Below are 20951 nucleotides of genomic sequence, written 5' to 3' on the forward strand. Positions count from 1 at the left end.
CTTTCACTGAGCAGCTAGAGACAAGTCAGTTGACTCTCTGGGTATCCAGCTTCCCAACTGGAAAACAGACGCTACCACCTCCCATCTGGGGATTAAATGAGCGCCCCTATCCACACTGCTAGCACATTGCCAGATGCTGGAGAAATACTAATTTTTTCTTCTGTTCTGGTCTCAGGGGTCTTCCATCTGAGACCCCTGGAGAATTTCCACCCTCTGACTCCATCTTCTGCGCCCCAATGTTCTCTTCTCAGGATGTGGCCAGATCCTGCGAGCCCCGAAGGGTCAGATTTTGCTGGAGAGCTACCCCCTCAATGCTCATTGCGAGTGGACCATTCATGCCAAGCCTGGCTTTATCATCCAGCTCAGGTAAAGGGTGGGGGTCAGGGGGCTGAGGGGATTGGGAGCCTGAGGGTCTCAGGAGACACTGAACTAAGACTGAGGACCCTGAATCCCAGTGACCAAGCGTTACCCATCAGCACTTTATTCTCAAAAGCAGAAGAGGTATGGAGAAGCCTTTCTTCACCTCAGTCATTCTGTGGGATTAGGCCTGGTTAAAATTACAGTCAATGAAATGACTGTTCTCACCACCCTAGAACAATGGGGCTTGGATAGCTTTGACCCAAGGATAAAGCCAACAAAGCAAATTACTGAGAGCAATCTACCCACCCACACACCTTCACCAAGTCTTCCTGTCACAGCTCAGACATGTGGGGGGCTTAGTGGGTTTGGACTGTCTCCTTGCAGACCAGACCGATGGCCACTCTTTTTAGACCTGTTCATCATCAGGATCAGGGGCCAGGGTCAGGGCCCATCTGTGTCCTGCTGTCACCTTCTCCACACACAGGTTTGTCATGTTGAGCCTGGAGTTTGACTACATGTGCCAGTATGACTATGTCGAGGTCCGTGACGGGGACAACAGTGACGGCCAGATCATCAAGCGTTTCTGTGGCAACGAGCGGCCACCTCCCATTCAAAGCACCGGCTCCTCGCTCCATGTCCTCTTCCATTCAGATGGCTCCAAGAATTTCGATGGTTTCCATGCCATTTTTGAGGAGATCACAGGTAAAGGTCATGGAGACAAATGGAGCATTTCATGTCTGTGCTCCAGGCAGACATTTCTGTTCTGTGTACCTCTGCTTCTCCCTACTCAGTCTTGTTAAAACCTAGACTCCTGGGCCTCCCTGCTGGTTCAGAAAGTTAAGACGCAACCTATGAAGCTATCCACAGGTAATGCAGCACGAGTTCAATCCCCAGCCAGGGAGATACCCACATGGCGTAGCAGACCTCTCCTGACTTGACCACTGCTCCCCTCAGCAATGTATTTCAGTCATTCCACCTGTTCTGTGCCCCACTCTGTCTCTGGTGAATCCTCTCACCCCCACACCTCTGGCCTGTACCCCAGTTCTTGTATGTATAAATAAATAAATCTTTAAACAAAAACAAAAACACCCTAGAGTCCTGAGTTTTCAGAGGCACCCAGCATGTGAGAAGGAAGAGAGAAATGCAAGGTGTGTTTCAAAAATGTGCACCCAGAGCCAGAACTGGGAATTATTCCCTTGTACAGATGCTGCAGCACAGAGAGGCTAGGTGATTTGGCCAAGGTCACACAGCTATGGGGGTTGGAATTAGGAATTTTCACATAAACAAGTTTATCCAGGGCTCACACAAAGTGGCCTCTCCTGGCTAAGAGTGTTAGTTTGGGGTCTCCAGTAGATTAAGCTGTGTGGTCTTGGTAAGTTCTACTTCTCTAATCAGGGAGAAGAGAATGGATCCTGCTCCATTTAGGAGACTCAGGGAGACGATGTATGTAGAGCTCAGCAAGGTGTCTGGTACTGAGGAAGCATTTGTTAGTTGCTCTACTCCAGCAGTGCCTGAGCCTAAAATAAGTGGCAAAAGCCATTTATTTCATGAGAACTCAAAGCTTGACTGCAACGCCCTGTTCATACCAGGAAGCAGGAATTGACCAAAATGAACAGGATGCCCCATCCTGAGCAACCCCTCCAGCTCGTACCATTTTAAGATTGCATTGCATCGGGTTTTACAAAATAAGCTCAGGCTTGAAGTTCCAGTTTTTTAAAAATACTGAATTTAAAAAGTGCTGTTGTGGCACTTTGAACCCGAAGGCTTCCTTATGGAAGGTATGATACACACTCAGGAAGAGGGAGAGGATGTGACCGTGGAATCAGGCTTTATCCAGCCCTGTCCTTTCAGCAAGAGCTGCCACCCCAACTTCCCCAGCCTCAGAATGTTCCTCTGTGAGCTCTCAGCAGTTGCTCTTTGTGATCTGTTCCTGCCTCCTTCTGATCACATCCCTGATGGAGCTTTCTGGGGCCTAGAGTTACCTGAGGTTTCTAGATCTTAGCTGCCCTGCATGGTTGGCTCTGGCTGAAACCTCACTCCTTGAGGATGAGGTTGGAGGTGAGCAGGGTCACACTTGAGGTGCATCTGGGGCATTTGCAGCAGGCCAGTTGGGAGCAGCAGTGGCTTGCAAGCTTGTGACCCTCTGAAACTAAAGTCGGCTCCCCTACACCTGCACACGGAGCCCCCTGTACTATAGGTTCCTAATCAGGCTTCTCCTCCTCTGCTAAACCTTCCCTCTTGTTCCAGAGGGCTGTGATGTTGCCCTTTCTTGTACCTCTTGTAAAGCTTTCTCCTCTTTTCTGACACTATCTGTATTATGCTTCAGGTTATAGTCACTGTGTACTTCAAATATCTTTGATCTGGCAAGATCATCTTTATATCTCTCCAGTGCCTTACCCAGAGAGAAGCCTCAATACAGGCTTGCTGAACTGGGTCAAGCAATAAATTTCCACAGGGGAGTCAGTGAGTGGAGATAACAAGCAGACTAGTGCTTCCCAAAATGTTTTCTGCAGGAAAAATGGTCCCCAAGACAGGCAGGTCAGATAAGCTTGGGAAAGGCTGAACATCGTGTACAGTCTTAGAAAGTTCTAATGCACATTAGGGCATTAAATGTTCTGAGAATGTCTGCAGTAGAAGAATCTGGTTCATTGTCAAAAATTAACTTTTTTTTATTTAAATTTTTTTTATGTATAGAAGAACTGGGGTGTATGCCAGAGGTGCAGGGTAGGGGTGGGGGTGGGGGAGAGGATTCACCACAGACTGAATAGGGAACTGAACAGGAGGATTGACTTAAATACACTGCTAAGGGGAGCTGCAGGTGAGACAGGAGAGGTCTGCTGTGCCATGTGGGTCAGCTCCCTGGCCAGGGATTGAGCTTAGACCACAGCGGTGATAGTGCTGAGACTTTACCCCTAGGCCATCAGGGAGGCCCAGGTTCATTGTTGTTTAATACCAGAAATGTTTCTCCACCATATTTGAGCCCAGAATCGTTTTTCAGTTGGTCCCATCAGCATCTCAAGGGACTAACATTTACAGGATGTGTGTTTGGAAACTCTTGAGCATACTTTATTTCTTGTTTATTTCTTTTTATTTGTTTTTTTTTTTAAATTTTATATATTTTTACATCATTTTTCATTTTTTTGCGCAATATCTGCATTTTCATCTTGGTTACAGTCCTCATACAATTCTCACACTCCCTTGCTTTGATCCCATCTCTCCTCCCCCACTGCAGTGCGTCGCTGGTTTATAGTTGCTTGTTCATTTTGATTTTTACTTTATTATAATTAGTCTTTTTCCTGGTCCCTTATTTAGGTTTTCTAAATCCCTGCTATGAGTGAGATCATCCGGTATTTTTCTTTTTCTTTCTGGCTTATTTCGCTGAGCATGATCCCTTCCAGCTCCATCCATGTTGCTGCAAATTGCATGAGTTTATCTTTTTTGATTGCTGAGTAATATTCCATGGTGTATATGTACCACATCTTCTTGATCCAGTCATCTATTTTTGGGCATTTGGGTTGTTTCCATAGCTTACCTATTGTAAATAGTGCTGCAATAAATATAGGAGTGCAGGCGCCCTTTTGAATTAATGTTTCTGTGTCCTTTGGGTAAATACCTAGGAGTGGAATTGCTGGATCATATGGAAACTCCATCTTTAGCAGGTTGAGGAATCTCCACACAGCTCTCCATAGTGGTTGGACCAGTTTGCACTCCCACCAACAGTGCAGGAGAGTTCCTTTTTCTCCACATCCTCGCCAACATTTGTTGTTGCTAGTTTTTTTAATATGTGCCATTCTCACTGGTGTAAGATGGTATCTCATTGTAGTTTTGATTTGCATTTCCTGATTACAAGTGATGTTGAACATTTTTTCGTATACCTGTTGGCCATTTGCATTTCCTTTTTGGAGAAGTTTCTTTTTAGCTCTTCTGCCCATTTTTTTTTTTAAAGATTTATTTATTTATTTTATACAAGAACCGGGGTACAGGCCAGATGCATGGGAGAGTGAGAGAATTCACCAGAGACAGAGCGGGGAACAGAACAGGCAGACCGATGAAATACACTGCTGAGGGGAGCAGCGGGTGTGACAGGAGAGGTCTGCCATGCCATGTGGGACCCTCGGTGGCCGGCTGGGATGGAACCCTTGCTGTAGAGGCTGCGGACAGCTTCACAGCGCTGCACTCAACTGCCTGCGCCACCAGGGGAGGCCCTTCTGCCCATTTTTTGACTGGATTATTTACTTTGTTTTTGTTGAGTCTCATCAGGTCTTTGTAGATTTTTGTGATCAGTCCTTTATCATTAGTGTTGTGTGCAAAAATTTTTTTCCAATTGGTGGCGTGTCTCTTTGTTTTGGTTACTGTCTCTTTTGCAGTACAGAAGCTCTTTAATTTGATGTAATCCCAGCTGTTTGTCTTTGCCTTCACTATCACTGCTTTGGGTGATGTCTTTAAAGATGTTACTGAGGTGTATGTCATGTAGTGTTTCGCCTATATTTCCTTCTATATATTTTATGGTTTTGGGTCTTATGTCTAGTTCTTTAATCCATTCATTCTTTTGCATGTAGCAACCCAGTTTCCCCAGCACCATTTATTGAACAAACTTTCTTTGCTCCATTGCGTATTCTTTGCTCCTTTGTCAAAGATTAGTTGACCATAAGTCTCTGGGTTTATTTCTGGATTTTCTATTCAGTTCCATTGGTCTGTGTGGCTGTTCTTGTTCCAATACCATGCAGTTTTGATGATTATAGCTTTGTAATATAGTTTAAAGTCTGGAAGTGTGATACCTCTGTTCTCATCTTTTTTTTTCAGGAGTGCTTTGGCTATTTGGGATTTTTGGTGGCTCCACATAAGTTTCATCAATATTTGTTCTATTTCTTTGAAGAATGTCATTGAAATTTTTATTGGAATAGCATTGAATCTGTAAATTGCTTTTGGTAGGATGGCAGTTTTGATAATGTTAATTCTTCCAACCCATGAGCAGGGGATGCCTTTCCATTTCTTTGTGTCTTCTTCTATTTCTTTTAACAGTGTTTTATAGTTTTCTTTGTATAGGTCCTTTACCTCATTTGTTCGGTTTATTCCCAAGTATTTGATTTTTTTGGTTTCAATAATAAAAGAGATGGTTTTCTTGATTTCTTCTTCTTCTTCATATTTATTGTTCGTGTATAGGAAGGCTACTGATTTTTGTGTGTTGATTTTGTATCCTGCTACTTTACTAAACTGATTAATTAGTTTGATTAATTTTGCTGTGGAGTTTTTGGGGTTCTCTATGTATATTATCATATCATTTGCAAATAGTGATAGTTTAACTTCTTCCTTCCCTATTTGGGTTCCTTGTATGTCTTTCTCTTGTCTTATTGCTCTGGCTAGGACTTCCAATATTATATTGAAAAGCAGTGGTGAGAGTGGACATCCTTGTCTTGTTCCAGATCTTAATGGGAATACTTTCAGCTTTTCCCCATTGAGAATGATACTGGCTGTTGGCTTGTCATATATGACCTTTAGGATGTTGAGGTATGTTCCTTATATCCCGAGAATTTCATAGGCCTTTATCATAAATGGGTGTTTACTTTGTTGAAAGCTTTCTCAGCATCTATTTATATTATATGGTTTTTATATTTCTTTTTGTTGATGTGTTGGATTACATTAATTGATTTTCAGATGTTGAACCATCCTTGTGTCCCTGGAATAAATCCTGCTTGGTTGTGGTGAATTATCTTATGGATACATTGTTGGATTCTGTTAGCTAAAATTTTATTGAGGATTTTTGCATTAGTGGTCATTAGAGAGACTGGCATGTAGTTTTCTTTTCTTGTGCTGTCCTTGTTCGGTTTTGATATTAGTGTGATGTTGGTTTCATAGAACGTGTTTGGTATTATCTCTTCCTTCTCAATTTTTTGGAAGAGTTTATGAAGGATAGGTACTAGTTTGATTCTGAATGTTTAGTAGAATTCATTTGTAAATCCATTTGGTCCTGGGCTTTTGTTTTTGGGGAGGGTTTTGATTAGAATTTCAATTTCACTGCTTGTAATTGGTATGTTTATGTGTTCTATTTCTTCTTTATCTAGCTTTGGGTGATTGTAAAGTTGTAGGAGTTTGTCCATCTCTTCTAGATTGTTGAATTTGTTTGCATATAACTGTTCATAGTAGTTTCTGATTATTCTTTTGATATCTGCTGTATCTGTTGTGATTTTTTTCTCTTTCATTTGTGATCCTATTTATTTGTGCTTTTTCCCATTTTTCCCTTGTGAGCCTGGCTAGGGGTTTGTCTATTTTATTTATTTGTTCAAAGAACCAACTTTTAATTTCATTGATCTTTTGGATTGTTTTTTTAGTTTCTATTTCATTTATTTCTGCTTTGATTTTTATTATTTCCTTTCTTCTACTGGATTTGGGGTTTTTTTTTTTTGTTGTTGTTCTTTTTCTACTTCTTTGAGATGTATGATTAGGTTCTTTCTTTGAGTTCTTTCTTGTTTCTTGATGTGAAACAAAACCCAGTTCTTTCTTGTTTCTTTCTTGTTTTCTTGATGTGTATTGCTATATATTTTCCTCGTATTACTGCTTTTGTTGCATCCCATACATTTAGGAAATTGGTATCCTCCTTGTCATTCAACTCAAAGTGTTTTTTAATTTCCTCTTTGATCTCCTCATTAGTCCAGTGGTCTTCCAGTAGTATGGGTTTCAATCTCCATGAGGTAGGAGCGTTCCTTGCTTTCTTTTTATGGTTTATTTCTAGCTTGATGCCTTCATGGTCAGAGAAGATGGTTGGTATGATTTCAATCTTGGTGTATCTGTTGATGTTTGTCTTGTGTCCCAGTATGTGATTGATCCTGGAGAATGATCCATGTGCGCTTGAGAAAAATGTGTACTCAGATTTTTGGGGGTTTAGTGTTCTATAGCTGTTGGTTAAGCCCATGAGGTCTAGATCCTTATTTAGAGCTTTAGTGTCCTTACTTATTTTTGTCTAGTTGATCTATCCATTGTTGATAGTGGTGTGTTGAAGTCTCCTACTACATATGTATTTTCTCTGATGTCTGTTGTCAGAGATGATAATAGTTGTCTGATATATTTTGGTGCGCCTTCATTTGGTAAGTATATGTTAATGAGTGTTATGTCCTCTTGAAGTATTGTCCCCTTGATCATAATGTAGTAACCGCCTGGGTCTCTTTTTACCTTTTTGAGTTTGAAATCTCTCTTATCTGATATAAGTATAGCTGTTCCTGCCTTCTTTTTTTGGTCCATTTGCTCGTAGGATTGTTTTCCATCCTTTTACTTTCAGTCTATTTTTATGTTTTGTGGTTAAATGTGTTTCCTGGAGACAGCAGAAGGTTGGGTTTTGTTTCTTAATCTAGCCTGTGACTCTGTATCTTATTATTGAAGAGTTTAGTCCATTTACATTTAGAGATAATATTGGTATGTTAACGTCTGTATTTGCCATTTTGCTTGTCTTTTATCTGGTTTTATTTTTTTTTTAATTTTTTTTTGGTCTTGTTTTATTCTTATTCATCCCTCTGTTGGTTGTGGCTTTAGGACTCCTTGTAGTATTTTTTGGAGTGAGGGTTTAGTTGTAATGAAATTCCGGAGTTTCTGTTTGTCTGAGAAGGTCCTTATTCATAGAGGAAGGAAAGCTTTGTGGGATAGAGTATTCTTGGTTGGCATTTGTTGTCTTGGAGTTTGTTGACTATGTCCCTCCATTCTCTCCTTGCCTGTGGTGTTTCTTTGGAGAAGTCTGATGTCAGCCTGATTGGTTTTCCTTTGTATGTTATCTGTTTCTTCCCTCTTGTCAGCGTCATTATTTTTTCCTTGTCTTGGATTCTTGGGATCTTTACTATTATGTGTCTTGCTGTATTTTTTCTTTCATCATGGAAGTTTGGTGATCTTCTTACTTCTTGTATGTCTGTTTTCATTGAGCACACTTAAGAAGTGTCGCAAAGACCATCTTTCAGTTCCTTTCCCCAGCACCCAGATGCTGAACTTCCTTGAAAAGAGTTGATCTAAACTCCCCAAGACTGCTTCTTTCCCAGAGTCCTTATGGGGCAGGTAAGGTCATGGTCCTGCTTTTATCATGTGCTGTGCTGGCTTGTGTATTGCCTTTAGGGTCTTCAGACTAGAGGTTTCTGGAGCAAACTTCTGGGTCCTTCAGAAACTTGCAGAAAAATAGGAGTATGAATTCAAGAAAAGGATTTTAAAAACTACAAGAAGATTTTAATAGACTGTGAAAGACTGATGAGGACTCCAGACTTGAAGAAATCAACTCCCTGCAATTCGCACTAATGGAAATTACCTTTGTCTTTCAGCCTGTTCCTCATCTCCTTGTTTCCATGATGGCACTTGTGTCCTTGTGCAAACTGGATACTACAAATGTGCCTGCCTGGCAGGTTACACTGGGAAGCAGTGTGAAAACCGTGAGTGTGCCTCTGGAGTGGGGGTTAAGTTCCTGGTGGGGTGACGTGGGAAGGGCCTTGGGAATTTGCTGGGCCTGTCATTTCTTTGTATCTAGGGTGGGCTGTCAAATGTGGTATATGATGCAGACACACCCATGGGGTAGATCTCAGGAAGACAGGACTGCCTGAATCAGTAATTCTAGAACCTTCTTGGTTTGCTTATTGACATAATCATCCCTTACCTGCTGCATATACCTATCAAAGACACATGCCCTCAGTGGTCTTGAGTAATATTCAGAGCTCAAAAGGGTCAACAACAGGAAGCCACTTTCAATGTTCTTCAGAGTCTGAACTCCCTCTACATCCAAAGATCTGAATTTTGGATCTGAACTCTGCACGGTTTGTTGCACAGTTGAAACCCTGCACTGAGGGTGGCAAACATGTAGGGTAACTGTGAGCCTCAGTTTCTCAGGGACAGCCCCAGTGTATGCATTTTTGTTTGGGCATGAAACAAAGTGTCATTATAATCATACCCAAAGTGTCCTGAATTGCATCATCATCTGTAAATATGGGACCATGTTAGGGGAGTAACAAACCAGCCAACCAGCATTTACTGAGGGATCACTGTGTGTTGGGCTCTATGGGAAACAGGTGAAAAGCACACTTTCTCTAAGTGAGCTTGTTTTAGTTGGTATAATACGCCCCATGCTTTTCTAGTCGTTCTTGAGTAGGCCTGAAATGAGCAGGAGTTGTGGGGTTGGTACAGGCTAGAGGAGTCACAGAGTGAAAGGATTTTTCAGACTCTGATGTCACTCAGTTATCATTCTCCAAGTTAGCCCTCCTTACTCTGTAACCAAGTTCCTCACCACTCCCTGCCTAACCATACCTGACTGTCCCATTGAATCACCCCTCTTGGCCAGTTCTTGCAGATCGAAGTTAAAAGAACACTAGTCACCCTGAGTAACCTGGGATCAACCAAACAATGACCCACTCCAAAGCAGGCAGGTGTTTCTAATTCATGTTACGCAAAGGCAGGGCATGATTCTCCTCTGATATTAGATTCAAACTTTTTCCACAGAAGGGGAGAAACTAGAACTTGTTGAGTCAAATGGCCAACCCTTGCTTTTGGGAAGAGTGTCTGCAGACCACTGCATGTGGCAGTACCAGGACCGTCAGCCCTGCTGTGTGGTACCTCTGACTGTGCCTTTGGCAGAGAGGAACTTAGATACTTCAACAAGAAATCTTTTACCAGGGGGATCTGGTAACCAAGACCTTGTTTGAGACATAAACAGGTGTCACAAGCTACAGGTGTCACATATGTGCAGATCTACAGAAGTTGTGCAAAAGAACAAGAAGAATTGTAATTTAGGGTTGGAAACGAAAGAAGACAGATAATGATCTAGGCATGGATCCTCAGAAGCATGTCCGTAGGTGTGTGAATGTGTGTGCAGGTGATGCACTGAGGACATGTTCCCAAAAGAAGCAGGTAATGGAGAAGGGAAGCTGGATCGATAAGAAAATCCAGCAAAGGGGTGATTTCAGGCAAAATCCCAGCTGGCAGTAAGAGTTGGAATGTAAATACATCTCAAAGCGTGTCCTGGCTTTAAAGCAGGGCTGCTGGGCTTTCATATCCCCACTGCAAATAAGCCCCTGGCTAAGTGCTGCCCTGGGCATGAATGAGGACACTCCTGGCTTGTTATGCATGTGCCCGTGAGCAGAAGGATTGCAGCTGTGGGCCTTTGGAAGTGAAACAACATAGCCTGAGACAGGGGGGTGGAGAGGCAAGAGGTCCCCAGAAACAATGAAAAGGCATCTAAGCAGAAGCAATGGCTGCTTCAATCACTTCTAACTGGTATGCACAGTTACTTTGGGGTCCTTCTAACAGGGCCTGGTCTGACACGTTCTAGAAAGTTCATCCATTTTTTCAGTGAATTTCATCAGTGTTTTCCTGCAAAGAGTATAGATGAAGACATACTATTATGTCCTGAGTGGGCTTCTGGGTTCTTCCAGAAGCATCCCTTGCTTTGGTTGTGATAGCTGATCTGAATGTGGTGACACTGAATAGTTAGAGAATGATGTTCTGCTTCATGCTCCTGCCTCATTTGTGGTACACAAGCAGAGAAGAGTGGAGCTGCCTTCTCTGTTGTGGGTATTTGTATGTAGAGTGATTCTGGAGTCTTATAATGCCAGATCTTGAGTTTTACTTTCAGGTCCAGAGGGGGAGACTAAAAAGGTTAGACTTGATTTCTAGATGAACTGACTATATGGTATTTGTGTTTTGATACACAAAGGTTAAAATGGAGAGAAGTAAAATATCAACAAGTAATGCAAAATGACTTCAAGAAGCTGGGTCAAATCAGGGCTGGAAGGGGGGGAGAAACTGGTATAAAAGTTGTGACTGAAATATTTATGAGTCATTTATTAGCCAAAATTCGACTTCCCAGCATTGTTATTCTACCCAGAAAACAAAACCCAAAACAAATATACATAATGAAAAAATGTAAGCTATGTCATTATGACCTGATTCATAACTTGATTCATAAACCATCTCAAATGACTTAATCTCAAAACAGCAGCTATAAACTCACAAGAGAATTCTTAGCCTCCTTTCGAAATATTCAAAAACCACAATTTCCTTTCTTCTCTATCATCAAAACTGGGGAGGGTGGTGGTGGTGGATAGTGGATACATCAGTTTCGTGGCATCATTGTGGGGACTCCACATGTTTTATTGTTTTCTGTAAGATTTAGGCTTGTTTTGCCTTCTAGGAAATTCATCACTCACTGCAGCTAACTCACTGAGGGAAGTCTTGCAATAACTGACTGTGGCAGTTTACCTTATAATTCCTGAACAAACCTTAGCCATTTTGCCAGAGCAGTCAATCATCTAGAATAAAAAATAAAAACTTTTTTTTCCTTCAGGAATGGATCAGTGAAAAATCTCATTAAGGAAATTCTTTCAAAATGAACAAGAAACCCAAGCAATCTGGGGTTCCACAGCTATGAAATACCCAAATTGAATGAGGCACTTGTTTAAAACAATAGCTTTAGAAGCACATATTAATGAGAATTGCTTCTTTTATTTATGTAGCGCCAAGTCTGATGAGGGGACACTGCTCGCAGACACCTCTTTGATGGTCTATCAGAAAGTCTTTGTGGAAGGATTCCTTTTAGCAAATGAGAGATTAGAAGCAGAGAATGCAAGACACGGGTACCCATCAAATTAAAAATCAGAGGCCAGGACTCCACACTGCTCACTCTGTGCATGCTCTGTCCCACACGCTTCTCACCACGGGTCTGGGTAAGACTCCAGATGATAAGCAGTGAGTTCTGTTTGTGTCATGGTGTCATTATCATGTCGGCTCAAGGCCTCCCCGCACCAGGTGAGGCTCTCCTGTCATTCCTTTCCATGGAGAATCCTATCTGTTGATATAAGATATAAGGGGATTCTCTTTATTTTCTGTGAGTCTGTGAGTGGGAGAAGAATAGAAATCAGTTCTCAATTCAATTATTGAAGAACTATATATTTAATTTTTTACATTTATTTTATTCATTTATGCATGCAAAAGCTGGGATATAGGCCAGAAGTGTGGAGGGGGGCCGTGAGAAGATTCACCAGAGACAGTGGAGAGCAGAACAGGCAGATTGACTGTAATACACTGCTGAGGGGAGCAGCGGGCGAGACAGGAGAGGTCTGCTGCGCCATGTGGGTAGCTTCCTGCCCAGGGATCGAACTCGTGCTGCAGTGGCTGCCAATAGCTTCATAGTGCTGAGATTTTAACTCCTTGTGCCACCAAGAGAAGAACTCTATATTTGTAAAAACAATCAAACAGTACTAAGTATAAACAAAAAAGAAAATATTGTTTTGCCTGAGTAATGTATTTCCCAGCAGAACCTCGATTAAGAATTTGTGATATCCTTCCTGACTTTCTCGTGTGGTATACAGTGCATAGACGTCATTTCAAACCAGTGGTTCTCTACTGGTGGCAATTTTTTCCTTCACTCCTAGGGCACATTTGACTATGTCTGGAAATATTTGTGGTTGTCATAACTGGAGGAGGCTGGAGTTATAGCAGCTATTGGGTAGAGGTAGTGGCGGGCGGGGCTGCCAAACTCCCTATGATGCACAGGACAGCCCCCACAACAGAGTTATCTTCCCTAAATGTCACTTCTGCCAAGGTTGAGAAACTCCATTTTAAATGAAAGTGGATTGCAATATACATGCAGCTTCTCAGCTTGTTCTCAGGGTCCATATCATGGATTTTTTTTTTTTCTGGGTCAGTCTGTGTTGATCTACGGCATTTGAAAAAATGATTGCTGAGTATCCCATTGTCTAGATGCATATTCGATCACATAGTCTTTCAACCCCTTACTATAGTTTCTTGATATAACTTGTAATTTTTTACCATTATGCAGAAGAGCTGTGATGAATATCCTAACCTCTATTTCTTGGTTCACTTGCAGGGGTATTTTCGTAAGATACATTTCTAGATGTTGAGTGGTTAGTTCGAAAGGTACAGGTATTTAAACTTTTGAACTGTTGTTGAAATAAATGGTCATGAGATTTCACTACTCACCCTACAAGATGAGCTGTTATAAACACCAGTTCTTAAAATAAGAATTGATATGGATATTTCAGAAATGAAGGCCTATTTTGTCAAGCTGGAAATGGATTTCTTTTTAGTGGAATTCCATGGGTCTGAGGGGAGATTTCTTGTTCCCAAGTCATAAAGAAAAAAATAGGCAAAGAGGAGGGAACAGGTAAAGAGGTAGGTAACAGGAGATGCTCAGGTTGGCCTTGTTCAGTTCAACTGGCCTTGGTGGGGTGTGTGACCACCTCAAATATACCCAGGCCTCTCCTTAGGTGCTCTCTCGGGGAGAAAAAAAACTTTCCCCTGCTCCCAGGTGACCTTCTCTGAGAACAAAAAAAGGGGAGTGGCCCTCTCCACAGCTTTGAGGCCAAGCTAGCCTCCTGCCAGCACCCTCAGCGACCCCCAGGCTCCCAGGCCACCATGTAGGAAACTGGGCCCCCTTTTTTCCTCTGAAGTTTCCTGTTTCTTTGTATGGAGCACAAGGACAAAATAAGTTCTTGAGTAAATGGTCGGAATCTTGTTTTGAAAAAGTGGAGAGTGAGGGATTCAGTGCCCTGCTCCAATTTCCATGTGGCCTTTGTTCCTCTGGCCCAGTTGACGATGCTGGGTCTCCCCCCTGCATCCTAATGAAGGACGATGAAATGGGCTGAATCTTGGGGCACAATACTCACCCTGCAGGCCCTGACGCGCCTTGGAACAAAACAAATCAGCTTCTACCAATTAAAGAAAAATGGTGAATCTGGATTCATTTGGATTTTGGAGCATCGGAAGGTTTCCCACTAGCCTGTCCCAGGGGCTGGGAAGAAAGGAGCACAGGCTGAGAAGCTCACTGTATCCTCCAGCTTCAAAGGGGAACCCGTCTTTCTCAGCAGAACAAGGGATTAAGAACTTGGGAGTTTTCATGGAAATGTTATCGCAGCTGCAGTGAGAATGAGCTGAGAACTCACCTCTCCCATCTCAGACAGGAATAATGTGCTACGGGCTTGGTGGTATATTAATGCCAACTGCTCTGAGATCTCTTAGGGGAGGCGTTATAAATTGACTTCTTACCTGGCTTTTTTCATTGTTCCAAAGCCTCATCTTGTCTTTCCTATATGGAAAATCTTCCTTATGAAAATGCTTTACAGAAGGTGTCCTTTTGTCCATGGTGAGATGGTGCCTGGCTTCTGGTTAGTAAGACCTGCGTTTTACTCTGAGTCTAAATTGACTGTTTGGGTGGCCTTGAGTAAGTCATCTAACTCCTATTTGCCTCAGTTTTAGTTATAATGTCCAGAATAAAACCACATATATCCTGCCACGCCCGCTGCTCCCCTCGGCAGTGTGCTTCGTCAGTCTGCCTGCTCTGCTCCCTGCTCTGGCTCTGGTGAATTCTCTCACCCTCCTGCGCTTCTGACTGTACCTAGTGCTTATATAAATAAATAAAAATAAATCTCTAAAAAAAAAAAATATTATCTCAGGGCTGCTTGTGGGGATGAATGAAATGATCAACATAGCACTGGGCTGGGTAACATTATCATTTACAATGCTGGCCCCATGTTATGGTCATTTAAAAGTTGGTAGAGGGCCTCCCCGGTGGCGCAGCGGTTGAGTGCTGGGTTGCGAAGCTGCCCGCGGCCTCTGCAGCGCCAGTTCGATCCCCGGCCAACGGGGTGAGGGTCCCACGTGGCACGCAGACCTCTCCTGCCGCCCGCTGCTCCCCTCAGCAGTGTACTTCATCAGTCTGCCTACTCTGCTCTCCGCTCTGACTCTGGTGAATTCTCTCACCCTTCCGCGCTTCTGACTGTACCGAGTGCTTGTATAAATAAATAAATCTTTTTAAAAAAAAAAAAATAAATAAAAGTTGGTAGAAAGCAGGGGATTTTTCCAGATAAGGGATTAGGGCATCAGCACTGGTTTTGACAGGTCAGGTGATCGTAACAAACCATCCTTAGGGCTCCAGGGTTTAAGAAGATTCTTCCCAAGTTTTCTAAGTGTCCTCTGTATACTGACCATCCCAAATCGTTGTTAGACACTGGGATTGCTACCAATGCACAGGCGCCTGGTAGAGGAAAGAAAGATATGGTTTTGAAAGGGCATATAGATACTGCCAGTGTTATTATACTAAAGGAACCCTGGGTTCAAGGAGAAGACACTACATTGGGTATGACAGATGAGCAGACTTTGAAGCCAGGGCAGCCTGGAGAAGAGCTGTTAGGATTGATTAACGAAGTCATGTCAGGAAAACTGGATTTCAAAACTCCAGAATAGTCTCGCAGAATATCCTGTTATTGGATCAGCCTCCCTTGTTCTCATGGGGTTTTTCAGGGGTCACTTATTTAAGGGACTCTGTGTCACCCCTTGGTGAGTGTAAGGGCCCCAGAACATCACTTAGGTATTTATTAGAGGCATGGGGCAAAAAAGGACAATGAACAGTCTAGCTTGAGAGGGTCTGAGGGGCACTGGGATAATTCCATGAAAAAAATCCTGGGGAATTCAGAGAATCCAGAGCTTTCAGTGATTGAAGGAGCCCTGGGAAGCCCCTTAGTTAGTGAAGTACTGACCTCTTATGCCTCACTCCACTCTCCTTCTTGAACATAGAAATGAATCTCTGACGTTCTTCTTGATATATTTAGCAAGATGACATCTCATTTAAATTTAGGTCTGAAAAGCAAAAGCTGTCACTAAACACCTTGTGTGGTCATCAACACAATTGTTTTTGTAAATCAGAGGGGAAGTTTCCCTTTTATTCATAATTCCTTGTTGGCTGAACCTGAGTTTTCATAGATCCCAAGGCATATTAGCATTCATTCTGTGGGGCTCCATGGGCCTGTGGCCACTTGAACAAGTTGCTTTGGCTCATTCAGGGTAAGAAGCTCAAGCGTTGGCCTCAATGGGGTACATTTTGCAAATCAGTGATTATTTCAGTTATGGACAGCATTCCAGAAAAATAACAAGAGGACAGGAGAGACCCTGCAAACAGACTTCCAGCTAGAATTTCTCCAAGAACTCTGGATAGAGCCCACCAGGTTTGCAAGGCTCAGACACACCATTGTTTTGCTAAGAATTTTCTAGCACTTGTCAGGGCCCTCTTAGCTTTTGCTTTGGCAGATGAGGTACTGAGACAGGACTTAATGCAGGAGGTATATTTTATGTTGGGTCTGCATTCCATGGATTTATTATAGCAGGAGTTGCTATCTGCCCATGGAGGGAAGAAGGAAGAGGCAAAGACTAGAGGAACATGAGAGCAAAGCAATTGCAAAGAATTAATATCAGCAAGAAACAGTCCTTTTAGGACTGAAATGTGCTTGAAAGCTTAGGACTCTGCTGCAAGGTTATTCTCTTCATCCCAAGACTTTTTTTTTTAATGATTTATTTATTTATTCATATAATAGCTGGGGTACAGGGCAGAGGTGTGGGGGGTGAGAGGATTCACCAGAGACAGAGTGAGGAGCAGAGCAGGCGGACTGACTGAAATACACTGCTAAGGGGAGCAGCGTGCGAGGCAGGAGACATCTGCTGCACCATGTGGGTTGCTCCCTGGCTGGCTGGGGATCAAACTCGTGCTGCAAAGGTTGCAGGCAGCTTCATAGGCTGTGCCTTAACCCTTTGCACAACCAGGGAAGCTCACCCCAAGGCTTTTAAACACAACAACGTTGCCCAGTCCAGGCTGAACATTTCTTATATTTTAAAAAGTTGACAATCAATTCCACTGTAGTTTAGCATTATTACCCACTCTCTACCCCAACCCCAGGAGCTGACTCAGAAACCCAAGACTTGGGGGAACCTTAACAAGGCTCTTCCCAAGAAGACCCCCTCCCAGGCAGAGGACAGCAAGTCTCTATTAGTTGCATGAGTTAACCACCTACTCCACCAACTGAGGATGTGTCAGATGGATTTGAACAAAAGTAAAATGGACAGGACTTTGCAAAGAATTTTCAAAGTTGACCTGTTCTTAAGCACAGGGTGTTTCAACTGTTTAATTAAATAGGCCATCCGAACACCGGAAAAGAGGCATCCGAAAGACACAGTGTACCGGGGCCAAGGACAATACCGATTAAGATCAAATAGCTAATTGTAAGTCTCGGCCTCCAAATTGCTGCCAGATGAATAAATAGCAGTGTGTGCAATCCAAGCATAATTTCACATGGATACTGTCTCATTCACACCCGCAGAGGGCTGGAAAACATGGGGGGGTGCGCAGACAGCAGAATTCCATTGGCTGGAAAGGGATCAAAAGCATTTTCAGTGTTGTTATTCTTGGTTAGGGAAGACCTTTGTGGAAGTAAAAGATATTTGGTTTGGTTCAGAGGCACTAAGCTCAAATATAAGCTGAGCAGGGGAAAGTGAGGGACAGATGAGTGTCCATCCACGGTTTGTCTCTGGGTGCTGCTTTCATGTTAAGTCAGCTTTCCAGAAAAAACAAAGCTCCAATGAGAAAGTGAGTGCCTTTTGCAAACAGGACCAAAATTCTGTCACAAATGGTTTCTTTGATTGTGGTGATGAGCAAGAATGGGTGGGTACCAAGAGTATGCTAAGAGTTGAGGCTAACAGCCTCAACCCCCATGCCAGCTAGATAATGAGGTAATGAGTTTTGTTGACTTTGGATCTGTTTTCTTTGCTGGAACTCTCAGATGATCTTACAGCTCTGAAATCAAGCTTCTGTTAAATAGAATAAGACCCTAACTTAGTTCTTTTAGCTTTTGGGCTACTGTGAAGATTTCATTCGTATAAAACATGAGAATAGAAAAGTATGCTTTTTTATGTACTGTTTTGTAAATACCATCCAACTATTCTGAAATCAAGCATGGTTTAAATAATAATAATAATTGAAAGAAGACACAATAACTTGGAAGCAAGACAAGAAGGAGCGAAGGGAATACTAGATGGGGTGAGAGTTCAGTTCATTTGCATCAGATGAAATGATCAGCCCCAGATGTCTTTGATTCTGAATTTCCTGGCAGCAAAGGCAAAAAGAGCAATGCCTTAGATGATATCACCATAATTGCACATTAAATGAAAGTGAACACAAGTTCATTTGGAAATGCAAATATTGTCCATTTTACTATAATCTCTATTCCTTTCCTTTCTTTATTGAATGATGGGTGCTGGGGAATTATTTTCCACTTCAATTTTGTAAGTGATAGAAATTTAACTTATAATATATATTTCTAAAATTAGATCTTTCTATGTCCCTGGAAAAAAAAAGTTGTTGGACTTTATGACTCTTACACCATTACTGTGGCGCCAACCCACTGGCTCCCAACTGCAAGCTCCTGCCCCTAGGGACTTTGTCTAGACCCAGAGCCCAGTGACTCACATACGTGGGAGATCAGGGGTGCTGAGGACTTAATGTTTGTCACATTCAGCCTTCAACAGATGGTTGATACAGTTGGTAGGTAATAACTTAATTGCTTGCTCCCTGGGTGGGATAGCTCTGAGGCAGGTCTCCCCTGTATCCCCAAGTTTTCCAGTGGCATCCACCTCAGTTGTCCTCAGTGACAACTGTCTTGATAATGTGAACTTCCTTGTCTTACTTTCCCCAAACTGTTGGCCTCATCTGGACCTGCCACCTAAATAAAGGACTTGCACTCAGATCTCTATGTCACAGCCTACTTCTGGGGGAAACCCAATCTAAGACACGTCATGAAACTATTCCCATGAAGAGCCAACTTAGAGCTCGTATGGGAGCTTACAACTAGAGCTGAAGTCATCTAGATCACTGGTTGTTTCTTTAAAATATTCATCTTAGATCTATGCTGAATGCTATATATTTCAGGGTTGCAGTATGTGAAGAAGGCAGAAACTATGATCATCTATATTGTTAATTTAAAAAAAGGTCAATGTGAGACCCAAGAATTGATGTCACGTCCACTTCTCTGTGTACAGGAGCCCACCCACTTCTTTATAGGGTAGTGTGGTGGGAGTGAGTGGGGACTGCAGTAATGCAGGGAGAGAGCCTATAATACCTCCCAAACTGCTTGGAATCGTCTGAAGAATTTGGTCAAACCATTGCTTGGCATTTTTCAGACAGGAGTTAGAAACTAGCTGCTTCTTTCATAAGGAAGCATCACTAGACCCTCACTAATTGTTTCATCTTTTGTAATTGTGCCCTTCATCAAATTGTCACACTGTGTTAACTGGTTAAATGGTGGTTACTGTGTCAATAGTTCAGTCCAGTATCACAGAGAGAACACAAATATGGTAAAACTGGGAGCCTGAATTCCAACAAGCCCTCTGTGGTTATTCTTGGCAGAAGCATTCAAATTAGAAGGTGATTCTACTTCTCCCAGGTTCTCACCTGCAGATTTAGATGTTTTCTTTCAGACAACACAGCAGGCTAAGCAGTAGCAACACAGTTCAATCAATTTTATGTAATGAAATATTTGTTGTAATCCAGACTACAGTCAGTTGTTGCAGTTGACTAGTATTTGATGAGACCCCCACACCCCATTCAGATTCATATAACAAACCCATGATACCTTTATTCCTTGGTTAGGATCCTATGTCCTAATGTTATTTTAAAACAAAGTTAAAAAAAATTAGTCACTTGGGAAGAATTGGTACTATATCTTTCACACACACACACAAACACACACACACACACACTCATATATATGTTGTCTCCACTCCCCCAAAGACTTGGGGTATAATAAGTAATTGGAAGGAAGACCCACCCAGACCATTTTTTTAAATGCTTAAGTGAGGCTGGAGAGAGTCTTGAGAGGTCTCAACTACTTAAGTACAACAATCCTTACTTCTCTGACATCACTTCTATTTCTGGGTTTATATAAAATATTTCCATTTTAAACACACAGAAACACATCTGCCAATGCCTTGTTTTCCTGGCCACAGAGAAGACACTCATTAAATACGTGCCCAGGGCATGAAAAACTCTGACGTCAATAGCCAACAGCACTCTATCAACCTTTCTCTGCAGACACACTGGACTTCCAAAAGGCACAGGAGTCATTGGCTTCTTTGGTTCCTGGGTTGGTTTGTTTTTAATAGATCTTGTCTACGAATTTAAATATAGTTTTGAGATTGAAGTAAAAGGCAAAAATAAATGGGTGTTTGGTGTATCATATTAAAATTCCAGATTCATTCAAAAAAGATATTTTTGTGGACAGGGATGTACTGATGGATAGTGATGGAGTGGAAAAGTGGTCTCTATTCTTGCCACAACTGCGATCTATGCTGTGAGTTTTGTGACTGTTAGAAGGGTCCACAACCTAGGTTTGGGACTTCCTTTGGCCATATTCAATATTGATCTGATCACAGGGCACAGAAAGGTGTGCATCAAAGAGCCACTTTCCCCAAGTGTGTCTTCACACCAGCCTGATCCTGCCTGACTCTCCATCAGCATAGCCATTTCTTATAGACCTTTGGACTATAAGAGGATCTTTGGACCTCTGATCATTTTAGCTACCTTATATCAAGTATCTTATTGTATCAATCAGATGAGAGAGCAAACATATAACTTTATTTGCTTTATATCAACTTAAATTCATCTTAATTTACGTTTCTGAGAATTTCTGTCTTAGTGATGATTGGGGAATCCTTTGTGTCCCAGGGTTGTAAAAAGGTCACTGACTTTATATAAATAACACCAAATCATCATGGATGGTGAAGTGCTGGAATATAGG

The 20951-nt window shown here is 42.2% G+C and overlaps 1 protein-coding gene across 3 annotated transcripts in view; it reads left to right on the forward strand.

The window, feature by feature from the left end:
- The window catches only part of PAMR1 (peptidase domain containing associated with muscle regeneration 1), a gene marked incomplete at both ends in the record, with an annotated part of 76473 nt that overhangs the window by 39601 nt on the left and 15921 nt on the right, over positions 1-20951 (forward strand). The window contains 3 exons of one of the 3 annotated variants that reach the window (XM_084238412.1): positions 252-366; positions 845-1062; positions 8652-8759. In XM_084238412.1, the coding sequence (XP_084094538.1) occupies positions 252-366; positions 845-1062; positions 8652-8759 (441 nt within the window). Of the gene's footprint in view, positions 1-251; positions 367-844; positions 1063-8651; positions 8764-20951 lie in introns of all 3 variants that reach the window. The other 2 variants (XM_084238413.1, XM_084238414.1) reach the window with 2 other exon arrangements.

Source organism: Talpa europaea (assembly GCF_964194135.1).
Source record: "Talpa europaea genome assembly, chromosome: 1".
NCBI lineage: Eukaryota > Metazoa > Chordata > Mammalia > Eulipotyphla > Talpidae > Talpa > Talpa europaea.